The following is a 16380-nucleotide window of genomic DNA, read 5'->3' on the forward strand; positions in this document are numbered from 1 at the left end:
TGACGGCAAGGGGAAGGTGTGAGGAAGGGGAGGGCCAGCTATTTTTGGAGGACAGTTTTTAGATTTTGTTTTTATTTAGACACTCTCATTTTTAAAAAGATTAGTTATTTGAAAGGCAGAGTATAAAAGGGGGTGTGTGATGCAGAGATGGGGGGGAAGAGAAATCTTTCATCTACTGGTTCACTCCCCAGAGGGCTGCCAACAGCCAGGGCTGGGCTAGGTCACAGCTGGGAGCCCAGAAGTCGTCTCTCACACGGGTGGCAGGGGCCCAAGGACCTGGACTGGCAGCCACTGCTTCCTCAGGTGCGTTAGCAGGGAGCTGTATCATCAAACTGGTGCTCCCACAGGATGCTGGCCTCGCAGGTGGCGGCTTAACCCACTGCGCCACAGCCCAGCACTTAGACAGTCTAGTTTTCAATGTGTAGATTCAAAGAGTTTGTGAAAAATAGAGTTAGAATATATTTATTTTGGTGCAAAAATATTTGAAACCATGCATCTTTTTCTATATATTTTCTTCTATAAAGTTTTTAATTTATAATTTTCTTTTAAATCTGAGAGGCAGAGACAGAGAGCAAGCTAGTCCACTCCCCAGATGCCCACAATGCCCCTGAGAAGCCTTCGGTGCCATCGAGGCCTCCTACATGAGTGGCAGGAACGCAGCCGGCTGGGCCATCACCGCCACTCAGCGTCGGAGGCAGCAAGCTGCAGCTGGCGCTCTAACAGGAGACATTTCCAGCATTGGGCCACGGCCGGCCGTCCGCGCACTCTCCACGCACACTCACACACACATACGTGTTCCCAGAGTACTGTGAGGAGTCTCCAGGGCCTGTGCTGGACACGTGATGGGCAGGGGGCATCCCAGCACCCAGAGTCCTCGGTGGTCTGGACATAGAACAGGGCTGGGGGAGTACCATGGTCCCAGGACGCCCCATGGACAGGCACATCAACCTCACAGAGGAACTGCTGGACGAACCAGCGCGTTCCACGTGGTGGAAGCCGATGAGGGTGTGTGTATCGAGTTGCAGCAAGAGATCAATTAGCCATGATGAACAAGAAAACATTTTCCTATTCCCAATTCCAAGAGTGACAGTCTATCCACTCACTGATAATTCCAGTAACACTACAAGGCTAACCTTAAAAAAAAAAAAGTGATGAGGTTGGCTTTGTAGAACCACTAGGTGATACCACTGGTTTACTCCCAGAGGCAACAGCTGAGGCTGCGAAGGCTGAAGCCAGGAGCTGCGATCTCAGCTCAGGTGTCCCCAGTGAGTGGCCGGGACCCAGGCACTGGAGCCACGCCCTGCCGCCACCCAAGGCACATGTTCACAGGAAGCTGGAGACAGGAGCAGAGTTGGCACGCTGATGGGGGGTGTGGGCACCTGACGATGAGCAGAGACTGAGGGACTGGATTACGCCGCCCGGGCAAAGGACGCCTTGCGGTGGGTGTTCCCCTTCTGCACAGCGCCCTCTCTCCTACCACTAGGCACTCGGCGCAAGCACTGCCAATGCGCAAGTCCCGAAAGAGACTGCGCGTCTGGACCCGAGGCTGCGTCTCTCTAATATCAGAACCCACACTCTGAATCTGGCTGCTGCACAGCGACATCATCTATCACACTCAAATAAGGCTGTGCATCTGAATTCCACTGATTTCAAATTTTGTTTGTATTTAACGTGAAAATGTGTGTGGCTTTATAGTCTTACAAGAACGTAAACACGAGTTGTCGGTTTATTCTGAGTTGTACATTTGTACGCGGTTAAGTAACATAATTATAAAAATACCGGGGTGGGGTTTGGTACAGGGGTACGACCCCGCTTGGGATGCTCGCATCCTACATCAAGGGGCCTGGGTTGGAGTCCTGGCTCAGCTCCCAACTCCAGCTTCCTGCTAATGTGTGCCCCAGGGGCAGCAGGTGTGGCTCAAGTACTTGGGTCCCTGCCACCCACGTGGGAGACTTGGATGGAGTTTCCAGCTCCTGGAGTGGGCGTGGCCCAGCCTCGGTTGTTGAAACCCTTTGGGGAATGAACTACCAGATGGAACACATGTCTGTCTCTGTCTCTTTCCCTCTGTCCCTGCTTCTAGGTTTCAAATAAAATGAAACAAATAAAGATACAAAATTCTGGGTTCTGAGGGATGCCCAGCTGAAATTACAAAGTATCTGTTGGCACCCTGGGCAAAGATGGGGAGATTTCAAATTTGCTTTTAAAGGGCCCTTTGTGCATTGCTCAAGTTGGATAAACACTGACAGCCCACGATTCTATGAGATGTTCCCCTAGGACACGGGGCTTGTTCAGAGCCCATCAAGTGGGTGAGGGCTCAACTCTGTTTCCTTGGAGAGGGTCAGAAAGGCCAGCCACTTCCCTGACAGCACCTGACCAGTTAGTGGCAGGCCTGGGACAGGTGTGTCCCGGCCCCAGTATGGCCTTGGTGTCTTCTGCAAGCCATGAGCTGCAACAGACAACCCAGCCAGCCTGGGCTGGGGCCCACGCCGAGCGCTTCACCAGCGTCACCGATCCTGCACTGCACGGCGATCCACGCACGTCTGGTAACCCTGCCATTTCCGAGGGCAGATCCTGGGTCCCGGCATCACTGAGTGAGGATGACCCAGCCTCCATGCTCAGGATTGTAACGCGGGACCCTGTCTCCGCCTCCCCGAAACTGAGAGAGTTCCTCCTCTTCCTGGAGTTCAGGTTCGTTTCTGTAACCCAGCACCTGGCGCCGTCCCTGCCTCATTAGAGACGCTTAGTAAATATTTGCTAAGCCGAAGAATTATGTCTTAACTAAGAAGCAGTGTGTTCAGACCTCCCTGGTCCGCAGCAGGCTCCGAGCCACCAGGAGACAGAGCTGCCCCCTGGAGAAGTTTCCCCGAGCTGCCAGGGCTCCCCGCTGCCTTTCAGCACCCAGGATGCTGGGAGACTCGGGGCACAATTACCAGCTCCGACAAGGAGCCTGCGCCGGCCTCCCCGGCAAGCCCAGACAAAGCACAGGGACCTTGTAGCTGAAAGGCACTGAATGGAGAGAGAGGAGGTGCGACAGCGAGGCTAGGGCGAGCGGGATCTGCGGGGCCTGCTTCCCGCCCCTGGCGCACAATGCCATCCCGCCCCTGGGGACAGCAGCCTCTCCCTGGGGCACCCTGCTCCTTGGCTAGGCTTTTGTTGCCTCCCTGGAATCAGTCTGGGCATGCCGTGAACTAAAACCTGAGCGGCAGCCGGAGACCAAGTCTGTGGAATCTCAAAGGAAGGAAGGGAACAACAAAAGAGAAAGAGCCTTCTCCACTCCGAGCTCATCATCAGGATTTTCCCTGAAGGGAGGAAAGTCGGTGGGCTCTGCCCCAGCCTCGGCTGTGGCTGCCCGACTGGTCAGCCCGGCAGACCCAACAGCCTCGTGGCAGATGAGTACTACGTCCCCAGTCGACTTCCTGCAGGTGCTGCTTACCTATCCAAGACGCAGCTCCCACGGCCAGGGCAGACATCACTAATCGATTACAATGCCATTTCCCGTGCAGCCCAAAGAGCCTCAGAATCCTCCTACACAGGATTTCAAGCAGCCATGACCAACGAGGTTAGTGCTGGTTTGGCAGGCAGATGCTCTCTGCCACGGCTGGCCTGGCCCAACCCCTTCTCAGACTCATTCAACCAATGGAGGCCCAGAGAAGTCATGCACCTGCCTGAGGGTGCAGAGCGGGGGCAGGGCAGAGCTGGGCCAGAATTCAGACCTCCTGACCCCACGGCTGGCGCTCTCTCCACTGGAAAAAGTGAGAGCCAACTCCTGATGACTGAGGGACGAGGACACTGCGCACTTCCGTTGGGCGGGCAGATCTCGTCCTGGTCTGAGCAGCAGCAACTGTACAGCCTCAGACTACCTCGGGGGACACCCTTACAGACGAAGAGCAGGTAACAAGGAGGAGGAGAGAATACGCGGTGTGTGAGGGTCTCGTCAAAGGCCGGGGGGCCGTGCTCCTGGGCATCTCGCGGGGAAAGGACGCTCTCAGGAACGTGGCTTTGTGCCCATCCTGGGGCGGCAGAGCCTGCAGCCCTTCTGCTCTGCCCTCTTAGCTCCCCGGGAAGGCTCTAGAAGCATCCCCGGCTTCCCTCACGTGGCAAACAATGGAAGCTTACTGTCTGTCTGCATTCTCTGTAGCACCAGGCTCAAGCCTTACACCACGAAGTAAAAACAGATCCGAGGACATGAGCCATACTTACTAGGCTGTACATCCCTGGGTTCAATCAGCCTCGACTGAAGTCATACAGCACAGAAACTCATCACACGGTGCACGAAACTCGGGGGAGTTGTGCCACGCTGACGTTTCTCCACCAGAGGCTGAACCCAAAGCCAACAGCATCTCCCCTCACCCGGCCCCACAGCCCCTGCCACCACACTGCAGCAGGGGAGTGCCACAGAGGGAGTCAGCCGGGCCTCTGCCTCCATCGGGAATGCCTGTGTGAGCGTCCGTAACAGGTACCCTAGGGTTCCCTTGCTCACCCCAGGTGATGGGCAACTCACTACTGCAGAGGGTCCTTCCTAGTCCTTCAGGGTTTGGGATGTTCATCTCTAAGACCTTTTAAGTCTGAGATAATTACAGATTGGCAAGGAGCTGTAAGGACTAATCAGAGAGATCCCATCCAGCCAGTGGTACGATGTGGCAGAAACACAGCAGGAAACCGCAACCCAGAGAGCGACACTGGCACAGCTACGGGCCCACTCAGACGTCGCCAGTCTCACACGCTCTTATCCCGCGTCCGCACTGAGTCTGTGACACTGAAACTGCACCTGCGGGACCAGCAGGGGGAGGAGACGGCCCTGGCTCAGCAGCTTCCCCCGCTGTGTCTGTGCACTGCGCACGCATGCACGCAGCCGTCCACGCACAGGCCACCACGTGCGAGGCCACCCCCCCGCCCCTGTGGAAAGACACCTGGCCGTCTCCGGTTTCGGGTGCTGACACAGTTGCTACGAACACTCGTGGACAGGTGTCTTTCTTGGGAGCAGCAGCTTTACTGGGAAGATTCACAGCTAATCCAACCCACCCACTTAGAGCGCAGCACTCAAGGGTTTCAGTGTGCTCAGCTGTGCGCCCATGCAGCGTTTCACCAGCCCAGCCGCAAACCCTGGACCCTGCGCGGCCGCTCCCCAGCCTCCCGACTGCCTTCCTGTCTCCACGGCCGTGCACCCGAGGACTCTCGTGGACGGGCTGGCAGGATGGGGCCTTCTGCGTCTCACTGCCTGATCTCCTGCCTCAGCACTGCGCGCTCCGCATGGCCACGCCCCATTCTGTGTCTGCATGTGCTGGGACTCAGAGAAACTCGGTTCTCAGGAAGGTCTGCCACCAGTCGCCCTCCTGCAGGCAGCACGCCCCGAGGTCCTGCACCCCGGTGAGAGTGGGGAGGGGGTGTGCCGCGCTCATGCCCCCCAGCCTGCCTCGCCCCTCAGGTGGCACCTCTCCCCCTGAACTGCTCAGGACCCAGATAAAGCTGTCGTCCTTGCCATCACAGCCCCCATGGAGGCCACCCGACAGGGTGTCCGCAGCTGACCAGGCACACACTTCTACTGACACCTGTTCCAAGCCACAGTCACCTGGGGCCCACGTGACTCCAACACCTCCTCACACTCCTCTCTCCCCCAGGGAGATCCTCCTCCTCCTCCCAACACCTCTTATGAATATGTCAATAAAGCTCAGAGAACCAAACGACAAAGGGCAACAACAGCCACGGCCGCGTGCAAGAGGAACAAAGACCCCAGCCAGCCAGTGCCCTGCAAGCGCGGGTCATGAGGACGACTGACCCAGGGACGCGTGCGCAGGGCAGATCAGCGAGGGGGGAGCAGACCCTCGCACCCACAGCCCCCAGATTTATGACAAAATCAGTGCTGCAGGATGCTGGGCCAGGCCAGGGTCCACGTGGGAGAAAACGTTCCTGGCCTCTGCCTCACACCACACACAGAAATCCGCCCCGGGCACGGCAATTCCGTGACGAGCGGCAGGGCATCTTCGCGAGCCTGGAGGGGGCGATGCGACGGGCCTTCAACAGGACACAGGCCGTTCTGACCGTGAGGGAATAAAACGTCAAATTCTCGTCACTACAGTGAAGAGGTTCTGTTCACCCGGACACCACAGAGAGGGTGAAAACTTACTCCCAGGATGCGGGAGGGACCAAAGGGCCCGCATTCAACACACAGAACATCAGATCAAAGGGGACTGGAAAATGAAGAAGGAAAATTAATTCCAGGAGCACAGAAGCTAATTTTTAAAACTGGGCTGACGACTGGAACAGGCTCCGAAACCAGGACATGCAGACGGCTCAGGAACCTACGAATCACAGCAGCGACTTAGCCGCCAGGCAAGCACGAATCGATGACAACACTCGACACCCACCGGGACGGCTGGGGAGAGAAAGCCACCAATACTAAGTAGTGGTAAAGATCGGGGGTGGGGGTGGGGGCGGGGGCGGCACCGACAGGGACAGAAACCAATTCCGCTTTGCAGACCTGCTGGCAATACGGTCGGCCCTCTGTACTCATGGGTTTCACAGCCTGAGTCAACCGACCACAGGTCAGAAATGTTCGGGAAGAGAAAAGCAGACTCGATAGGTACAGACCCTCCCCCCGACATCGTTCCCGGATGATACAGCAGAACACTGCTCTCACGGCAGCTACACTGCAGCCGGTGTTTTACGGAAGCTACAGATGACTGAAGGTACGCACAGGGTGTGCGTGGGTGACATGCAAATACCACACTGGTCCACGTAGGGAGAGGAGCACCCGCAGATGTTGGTGGCTGGGGGAGGGGGTCCACAACCAGCTGTATCCACTAAGGTTGAACTATGCGTCCCCTCCCACACCTGCCCCCTACAGAAACGTACGCATGCGATTCACAGGGGCATTATGCAAAACAGCTCCTAACCCGGAAACCGCCCCATCTCCCATCAACAGATCTCCCGCAGCAGCGCGGATCCACACACCCTGCTCCAGTCACACAACAGGCACTGCACGGCAACAAGACTGAACAAGTCGCTGCTACGACGTAACAGTGTGGAGCCAGGAAGTGCATGCTTAGGTTCTATGCATGCGAAGTACAACACAGGCAACACCAAGGCACGTCTTCAGGGGCCAGAATCGTGCTTGCTCTGGGCAGGACATGCGGGGACAGGTAGTGACAGGCAGGGCCAGCTGGAAGGGCTGTCCTGAGTGCCGAGTGTGTGCCCAGCACACGGGATGCCTCTGATCTGTGGACTTCTCTCCCCGAAAGTGAGAGGGGAGTCAGGGGCGGACTCCACTTCCACACGGGGTTCACTCCCTCAGGCCTGGATCTGAACGTCCCCTCCGCAGAAGCCTCTCCTGCCCACTTCACCCCAGGTACCCTGTACTGGGTGACTGTGTCTCCCTATGCAAACTGGGCCTTGGGACTGGCGATGTGGCGTCGCGGGTAAAGCTGCAGCCCGAGACGCTGGTATCCAACACAGGGGCTGGTTTGTGTTCCAGCTGCTGCACTAGCGCTCCAGCTCCCTGCTCGTGGCTTGGGAAAAGCAGCGGAAAACGGCCCAAGTGCTTAGGCCCTTGCACCCACACAGGACCTGGCTCCTGGCTTTGGCCTGGCCAAGTGCTGGCCATTGTGGCCATTTGGGGAGTGAACGGCAAGTGGAAAGAACTCTGTCTCTCCCTCTCTCTGCATAACTCTTTCAAATAAATTAATAAAATAAATAAAAATTTGATAAAGAAAAGAAACTGGGCCTTTGTAGGTGGAGGTGAGTAAGAAGAGATCACACGGGATCTGACGACTGGGCTCCTTCTGCAGAGAGACAGCGGCAGAGACCGGAGTGCCAGCTGCTCCCCTGGAGCCCTCAGAGGGAGCCCGGTCCTGCCCACACCTGGAGCTTGGAGCTCTGGCTTCCAGAACTCTAAGAATCAACGTCTGTTCTAAGCTGTGGCCCGTGTCCTGGCGGCTCTCACGCCTGCCGCTCCTGGGATCGCCACCTTCTTCAGAGCTCCTAGCCCACCACATCAGAGGGCTGACCGCTGCAAGGCAGGGACCCTGCCTGCTGGGTTCACAGCTGCCTCCTCGGGGAGCAGCAAGGCACCTGGCGCAGCAGAGCTGAGCGAACCCCTGAGGAATGAGAGCGCAAGGAGCCAGGCTTGCTCAGTGCTTGAAGCTCTGTGCGTGCTAAATGCTTGGATGAGTGCCTTCACTCCCTCCTTCCAAACCTCGGCAAGGCAGGGAAAGCAGCGATCCCCGGACATGGAAATGGGGTGCAGAGGGGACGAGACCGGCACACTGAGCGCGGCCCGGCCTCACCGGAGCTTCATGACACCTGCGTGTCCTAGAACAGGGCCGAAAACACTGCCCCTTGTGGAACCGCAATGGCAAGCCAGAACCACGACCCCTGGTCGCAGTCCAGGTCTCCAGGGCTCCCCCGACGGCCCACCTGGGCCTGTGTTTAGTCCAGGGGCCGGCACACTTTCCCACAAAGGGCCGACTGCTCAGTAACACAGGGGCAGCTGGATTTGGCCCAGGGCTGGGTGGCCCCTGGACCAGGGAGGAGGCACCCTATGTGGGGTGGCAACACCTGGGACGGCCTTGCCCTCCTCACCCACCCTTGGAGAACTTGTCAAGTGTGTCTCTCTCTCTCCATACACCCACCTGCCGCATGCAGCACACCCACCCCGGCCCCGGCACCAGGTGAACCGCGGGTCTCCCCAGCAGGCGGTAGGGCTCGCAGCTTCTGGAAACTACTGCCCACGACCAGGACCTAATCGGGAAGTGACCCCATGCCGGGAGAGGCCTGGTGGGCGGGCAGGCTGACCTCAGCCCTCCCTCCATAGTCATAGTCACGGCCACGGCCAGAGGACAGGGACAGATGGGCGTGCTGGGGACACAGGCTGCAGGCCAGTAACGAAGGCTTCCGGACACTTGGTGTGAACTCACTCGCTCACACCCTAGCAGGTGGCTCACACTTCTGTGTGAAGAGAGACTCGGCCTCCAAGGAGGAGAGCAGCCGCCACCACCCTTAGGTGTGTGCGTGTGTGTATATCTCCTCTGACCTTCAGGGCAGGGGCTGGAGCTCCGGGGTGACAGAGGAGCTGTGTGGCTGCAGGCAGACTCCTGAACCTCTCTGTGCCTCACGTCTCACCTGGGTTAGGACGGCCTGGAGTCAGGGTTGGTACAGTGGGTCCGGGTGCTCTGGCTGACACTGGCAGCCCCCCTGGGCACCGAGCCAGTGTGGGCAGAGCAGTGACCCCGACAGGGGTCCGGGGGCAGGGCTTCAGGGCATTCAAAAGACACACCCAGACAGCAGCCCAAGGGTAGCTGGGAGAAGAGGAGACAGGACAGGCTGAGTTACCCTGGCCAGGGGGTGGCGCTGAGCAGAAAACCTCGTTTTAAAGAGGAACTGCAGTGGTGCTAACCGCCTGCTCTGTGCCAGGCACCGCGCCCAAGCTTAACTCTCACAAAGGCGGTCACGTACTGCTGAGAACACGCCCCCAGCCAGACCAGAAGTGGGGGCTTCCCAGGCTGCGGACCTTGTGCCAACTGCTCTGTGGGCACCCCTGACCACCTCAATGGCACATGGAGCTGTCACAGACGCCGGGCCAGCCAGGGAGGGGAAGGGAGGACGCCGCCAGGGGCTGCTGTGGGGAGCCACAGCCAAGGCCGCTGTCAGAGACCCGGGCTCTGTGGGAGCCCCAACGCACCGTGAAGAGGGGGCACCGTCTACGCCACCCACTCTGCTCCCAGCATGGCGCAGGCCCAAATCAACCACATCAGGGCTTGCTTCCGGCCGCTGATTAGTATCCTTAGATCTAAGGGGGTGGCGAGTGGGGGAGGCATGGTGTCAGGGTGAGGTGTGCCTGCCAGCTTCCCAGGGGTGACTGCAGCCTGGGGGCCACGAAGGAGGAGAGAGCCCAGAGCTGACGTGGCCTCGGCCTCGGTGACCGGGACTGGGGGCCACGAAGGAGAAGAGAGCCCAGTGCTGACGTGGCCTTGGCCTCAGTGACCGGGACTATGAGGCCACGAAGGAGGAGAGAGCCCAGTACTGACGTGGCCTCGGCCGCAGTGACTGGGACTGGGGACCACGAAGGAAGAGAGAGCCCAGCGCTGACGTGGCCTTGGTGACCGGGACTGGGGACCACGAGGGAGGAGAGAGCCCAGGGCTGACGTGGCCTCGGCCTTGGTGACCGGGACTATGAGGCCACGAAGGAGGAGAGAGCCCAGGGCTGATGTGGCCTCGGTGACCAGGACAGGCGGCCACGAGGGAGGAGAGAGCCCAGCGCTGACGTGGCCTCGGCCTTGGTGACAGGGACTGGGGGCCACGAGGGAGGAGACAGCCTAGTGCTGATGTGGCCTCGGCCTCAGTGACTGGGACTGGGAAAGGCCCCAGTCTCTCCAGGCTCTGTCTCCACATCTGTAAAACGACACAGTGACCAGAGGGACTTGAGGAGTCAGAGGTCAGTGGTACAGCCGCTGGGAAAAGGGATGCTGGCCTGGCCCTCCCACGCGCCGTCCTGGCGACGGCTCCACGGGCCACTTCCTCTCAGGCAGGAGCCAGTTCCCTGAGGCCTCAGCCACGATGGCCGCCCTCCTCAGCCGCCTGTCAGTGGCACCTGCCTCTGGCAGCTAGGAAGGCACAATAAGCCCCTGATCTGTCAGCTACAAGGCAGGGAGGTGGGGAGGGGTGTGAGCAGGAAGAGCAACCAGGCCTTGACCATGAACGTGGAGCTCAGCTTCCTCTGCCACAAAGAAGACCACAGGAGCTCTCAGACAGTGGCCAGGGCACGCGCGGAGCACTGCACGGCGGGAGACGCTGCCCCCCGAGCCTCTCTCTCACCGCTGGGCGCACTGGAGCCCATCTTCCTGCCCCGGCCCCCAACAGCACTCCCACAGGAATGGACCGTGCCGGCGACACGGGAGTGACCACTCCATCCCCGCCCCTGCCTGCTTCTGGGGAGCCGGCCGCGAGCTAGCACGGATTCCTCTTTAGCACCTGCTGAAAGGAAGGTTCATAGAATCATCCCCATTTCACACACGGCGAACACGGAGGCCTTGTGCAGACGTACACTGCTGGGCGCCCGCAGGGTCTGGGGCAGACGGAATCTGCCTGGCCTGGAGGTGACAACTGTGTGCCTGTTTCCAGGCCACACAGATGACCCACAGAGGTCACGGAAACCCCAACCCGGGATCTGCTGTGTGCTCCTGGGTGGGAGGCCCCGGCCCAGGGTCCCGTCTCCTTTGGGTGCCAAGTGGGACCACAGCACCCTTTCCCTGTGGGGCTGTTGTACACTCGCAGGAGGGGAGGTCGTGTGGGAAGGCACGCAGAGCCCAGCCCAGCACACTCAGGGCCATGGAGGCCACCTGGCAGTGTGGACCAGACCGGCTCCCAAAAACCAGCGACCTGCCCCCGGCTGGTGACCTGTGCTGGCCAGCGGCTTTGTCTGAGATCCGGTGTGTGCGGGGTTTCTTAGCTGAGAGCTCCCTTCCTGAGAAGGCTCACAGCGACCCCTGCTGCCCGCCACGGGGAATGGCCTCAAGCCCCCAGCAGGAGCGAACAACAAAAGCAAGGCAGAGCCCTGGAGGAGAAGGCTGGGTGAAAACTCTCAGGACGACGGCAGGGAGAAGAGGCACAGGTAACTATGTTAACCCCGCTTCTACAAGTAAATAAAACACACGACGCGAAACAAGCCCTGTCCCTGCCTTTGCAGTCTGTTTCCTGGGATAAGCCTGTCCTAGCCACAGACACAGCTGAGGGGCATTGCTGTCTGACCAGCACGTGGCGTCCTGAGCCAGCCTGTCCTGACTGGCCGCTCTTACGCGGGAATCTTGTTGGAAGGCAGTTGTCCAGACGAGCAGGCACACACGGCAGGCTACGGGCCGGTCCCCTTCGGCGATGACGGTGCACGGCCCCCCAGGTGGTGCCCTCCCCTTACGCAGGACACCGGGGGTCCTGGGTGAGACCGCAGGACCCGCGTCTGTGCGCCAGCTGCTGCTGACCACATCTGCTCGTGAACGGGTTGCCAGCGTGTGACAGAACAGACGGGGCGGGAGGACGAGGCTTCCCGAGGCAAGTTCCCCAGCCGGCCTCCCCCTCCGTAAACTGCACAGCGAGAGCCGGAGGGCAGGCGGCACACACAGACAGCCCCTTCTCCGCCCCGACACACGGGCCGCGTCTGGAAGACGCCTGCCAGGAACTCTGCTGATCCTGCTGGAACCCAGCAGGCGCAGGCTCAATGCACGAGGCTAAGGGAGAATCCAGAACGTTCCCCACGCGTGGGCTGCGCGCCATCGGCCCCAGAGCGCCTCGGACGCAGCCAGGTCTCAGTGCTCAGCGCTGCAGGGGCTCACCCCCCGCCTCCCCCGCTAGCTCGCAGGGCAGGTGGTCTCGTCCTGCTCAGCACCTGCCTGGGAGCGCAGCGGCTTCGAGCAGCTCCTCTCCTCTGTTCACACCAGGCTCAGCCCTGGGGGCCACCCGACTCATCTGGAAAACCACGTATCGCAGCAATGTGCCAACAGAGGTTGCAGACGGCAGCCCTGGGTGGGGGGTGGTGCTGCTAAAGAGCTCCCCCAAGAAACGAGATTGCCAAGGTCTCTCTCCAAACCCGAGAGGCGTGGTCCTGCTGTCGTCAGGGTTCCTAAGTGGCCCCCGCTGGGGGCCGGCAGAGTCTGGGTCCCCTGCCCGGCCCCGGGAGGCAGCAACTCCCCTGTCCCCAGAGGGGCCCTCCTCAGACCGCGAATGAGACCAGCTGTCCCCAACCCTGTGCGGACGCCAGGACCCTCAGGGCAACTCTGAGCCAAGAGCAACGCCCCAGACCGAGGGACTCCGTGGGCGCAGCCCGTGTTTGCACGCGCCACCAGGTGACCCAAGGCTGCTCAGGTGGGGAACTGCTGAGAGCCGGGTTTCAGCCCCCACCGGGCTGCGGATGGGGATGGAGACGCCCCCACTGCCCCTTCTCCTCCCGCTCCGAGGGCAGGAGGCGGCTGCCATGCCGTGCTCTGGGGAGCCGTGTCCGAGACTCGGAGCGAAATCAAAGGTGGCTAAAGGACGGCCTCCGACAGGCCGCCCAGCTGTCCCACGGCGACCCCGGCACCGCGGCCGCCTCCCCGCAGGCCCTGCCTGCACGCGGCGCCCGGGTCAGCGCGCCTCACCTGAAGAGCTCGCGGATCTCCCGGCTGTCAGCCTGGAAGGGGATGTTCCGCACCAGGATCTTGGACGTCGTCTGCTTCCTGGGAACCTGCTTCTTCCGAGCCGAGGTCAGGGCTGGCCTGCAGGGACAGGGCGCTGGTCACTGAGGGTGGCAGCAGCCCCTGCCCCACATGGACCCCACCGCTTCCCACCCACAGCCACCGCTCCCGCCCGATGTGTGGGGGACGTGTTCAAGATCATGCCCCGGAGGAGGAGGCAGCGCCCGCCTTGGGCACGAGAGCCACGGCCACCTTCTCCCAAAACATCTGTGGCGACCAAATGCCACACCCAGCCCTGACCGAGGGACCCAGGGGCCCCCTGGGACGTGAGAAAGGAGCAGTGGCCCGGGCGCTCGGCCGAGCGGCCAAGATGCTGCCGATATCCGCCCTGCACATTAGAGTGGCTCAGGTTCAAATCCTGGCTTGTTTTTTTTTTTTTTTTTTTTTTTTTTTTAAGAGATTTCATTTATTTGAAAGGCAGAGTTACAGAGGGGCAGAGGCAGAGAGAGGTCTTCCACCCGCTGGTTCACTCCCCAGATGGCCAGAACGCCCAGAGCTGAGCCAATCTGAAGTCAGGAGCCAGGAGCTTCTTCTGGGTCTCCCATGGGGGTGCAGTGCAAGGACTTGGGCCATCTTCTACTGCTTTCCCAGGCCACAGCGGAGAGCTTGATCCAAAGTGGAGCGGTCGGGACTAGAACCGGCTCCCATAGGGGATCCCGGCACCACAGGCGGAGGCTTAGCCCACTATGCCACAGTGCCGGCCCCTGGCTTTGTTTCTGATTCCAGCTTCCTGCTAATGTGCATCCCAGCAGGTCACGGGTGCCGGCTCATGTACTTGGGTCCCTGCCACACACGCAGGAGACCTGGATGGAATTCCTGGTTCCTGGCTTTGGCCTGGCCCCGCCCCGGCTATAATGGGCATCTGGGGAGTAAACAGATGACAGCTTTGCCTCTCAGCCTCGCAAACATATAAATAAATAACAATTTTAAAAAAGACAGGAGCCCTGACGAGGTTGGGGCTGGTTCCCACTGAACCTAGCCCGCGCTGTACTCTGCAGACACACGGAAGGCCCCGGCTGTGCTGCAAGGTCTCACGTGCGACGCTTCACCGCCCACGGAGCATCACGGAGAGGGCCCAGGCAGCGAGAGGACACTCAGCCTGGGGTCAAGGCCACCCCTATGCAGCCCCTGCTTGCCCAGGAAGCCGTCCGCCGCACCCAAGCAGGGCAGGGAGGGGCAAGGCTGTGTGTGACTACCGGGACACTGAGGACCTGGGCAGCCCAGTCACCTGGCCTTCCTGGGCCTCAGTTTCCTCATCTGTAGAATGGATGTCATAAGAGTGCCGACGCAAATGACCGGGAATTTACAGAGGGGACTTGGCACGGCACCCCCACGTGGGGACCATTCAGTGAGCGGCAGCAGTTGACACTACCACCTCTCGCTGTGACTGGCTCCCTGCAGTCCCACACCTGGCCACCTCCTCAGAGACCGTCCCTGACTATCCCACTGAAGCAGCAGCCCCGTGGCTGCGCCCCAGCCCCCCCCCCCCCACCCCACCTGGCACTCACTGCTGTCTGCCAGGGTATTGCAGACGTCACCACGTTTCTCTTTCTTGTCTCATCTCTCTAGGGTGGTGCTACCCCAGACGGCAGCCTCTGGGTACACGCAGCCAGTTACAGTGCAATTAAAATGAAACAAAACTAAAAATCCACTCCGCTGGTGGCTGGAGGCCAGCCTGTGAGGCTGTGCCCAGTGATGCCGGCTTCGTGGTATGCATGCCTCGTCTGACCCCTCCCACTGCAGCAGGGCAGCTGTGAGGCCCAGATACGGTGGGAGGGGGGACAGGACCCTGTGTGACACCAGGATGCAGACGGTGTGGAACATGAGGCCTGGCCAACGCCACACTGCTGTGCCCCTGCCCCCTCTCAGGTCACCCACTCCGGGGAGACCCGCTGCCTGCAGGAGACACCCGAGCAGTCCTGGCAGGGAGGGGGCACGGGGTGAGGACCCGGCCCCTGGCGTGGCCATGCCAGTGCAGCCGCTGTGAGCCCAGTGCCCAGCCCTGGCAGAGCGTTGGGTGACGGTGGCCCAGGCCCCCACCATGACGGCAGCCTCTAAAGCTAAGCTGCAACCACTCAGCCGGGCAGCCCCGGGCTCCTGACGCGTGGGACTGTGGGATAACGGACGCAGTCACTTGAAGCGTTTAAGCTTTGGGCTACTCTGTAATGTGCCAGTAGACTGCACAAGTCAGTTGTGCTGGCCACTCTGTGTGCCCCACGGTGCCACACAGGACAGCAGACATGGGACACATCCCCCACTGCCCTAGAGAGTACGTTCCACAAGACCGCGCTGTCCCCAGCGCCCAAAGAGTCAAGTGCACAGAGCTCTTTCCAGGACTGCTCTGTTGGATGAAAGAACGAACATGAGGAAATGGGAGACCTCCAGAGCTCCTTAGGTGACAGCGCACCGCGGCTCACTAGGCTAATCCTCCGCCTGCGGCGCCGGCACACCGGGTTCTAGTCCTGGTTGGGGCGCCGGATTCTGTCCCGGTTGCCCCTCTTCCAGGCCAGCTCTCTGCTGTGGCCCGGGAGTGCAGTGGAGGATGGCCCAAGCGCTTGGGCCCTGCACCCCATGGGAGACCAGGAGAAGCACCTGGCTCCTGCCTTCGGATCAGCGCGGTGCGCCGGCCGGCAGCTGGCCATTGGAGGGTGAACCAATGGCAAAGGAAGACCTTTCTCTCTGTTTCTCTCTCACTGTCCACTCTGCCTGTAAAAAAAAAAAAAAAAAAAAAAAAGGAAAAGAAAAAAGAAAGATGGCCAGAGGCGCTGGGGACCGAGCCTGTATGGGGCGCACAGCCTCCCTGTGGAAGGCCCCGGGTCACGTGGCTGCTACGTCAGAACCCGCAGCACGGGCTCCAAGCCTGGGCCCTGCTCCCTCCGCCCCGTTCAGCCTCTTGGAGCTCCAGACCAAGCCTTCTTTTACTGAGGCCGATGCAGCAGAGCCCACAGACGGAAACAGCCCGAGGGGCCTGGGTAGGGCTCCAGGGAGACAGCGGGCACGTGTGATGAGCTGAGCAGTGTGGAGGTACAGGCAGGTGGAGACGGACGAGGGAAACTCCCCAACCCCCCACTGCTCCCTGGCCAGCGGCTCTGCCTCCTCCCAGGGTGCCCACTGTGTCTCCTGTGAATCAACCGGAAGCCAACTCAGGGCCCTGCTGTCCGGC

The 16380-nt window shown here is 60.4% G+C and overlaps 1 protein-coding gene across 1 annotated transcript in view; it reads right to left on the reverse strand.

The window, feature by feature from the left end:
• The window catches only part of RBM19 (RNA binding motif protein 19), a 110660-nt gene that overhangs the window by 57603 nt on the left and 36677 nt on the right, over window positions 1–16380 (reverse strand). The window contains exon 21 of the mRNA XM_070066254.1: window positions 13122–13238. Coding sequence (XP_069922355.1) covers window positions 13122–13238 — 117 coding nt within the window. The remainder of the gene's footprint in view (window positions 1–13121; window positions 13239–16380) is intronic.

This window comes from Oryctolagus cuniculus, chromosome 21, assembly GCF_964237555.1.
Source record: "Oryctolagus cuniculus chromosome 21, mOryCun1.1, whole genome shotgun sequence".
Taxonomy (NCBI): domain Eukaryota; kingdom Metazoa; phylum Chordata; class Mammalia; order Lagomorpha; family Leporidae; genus Oryctolagus; species Oryctolagus cuniculus.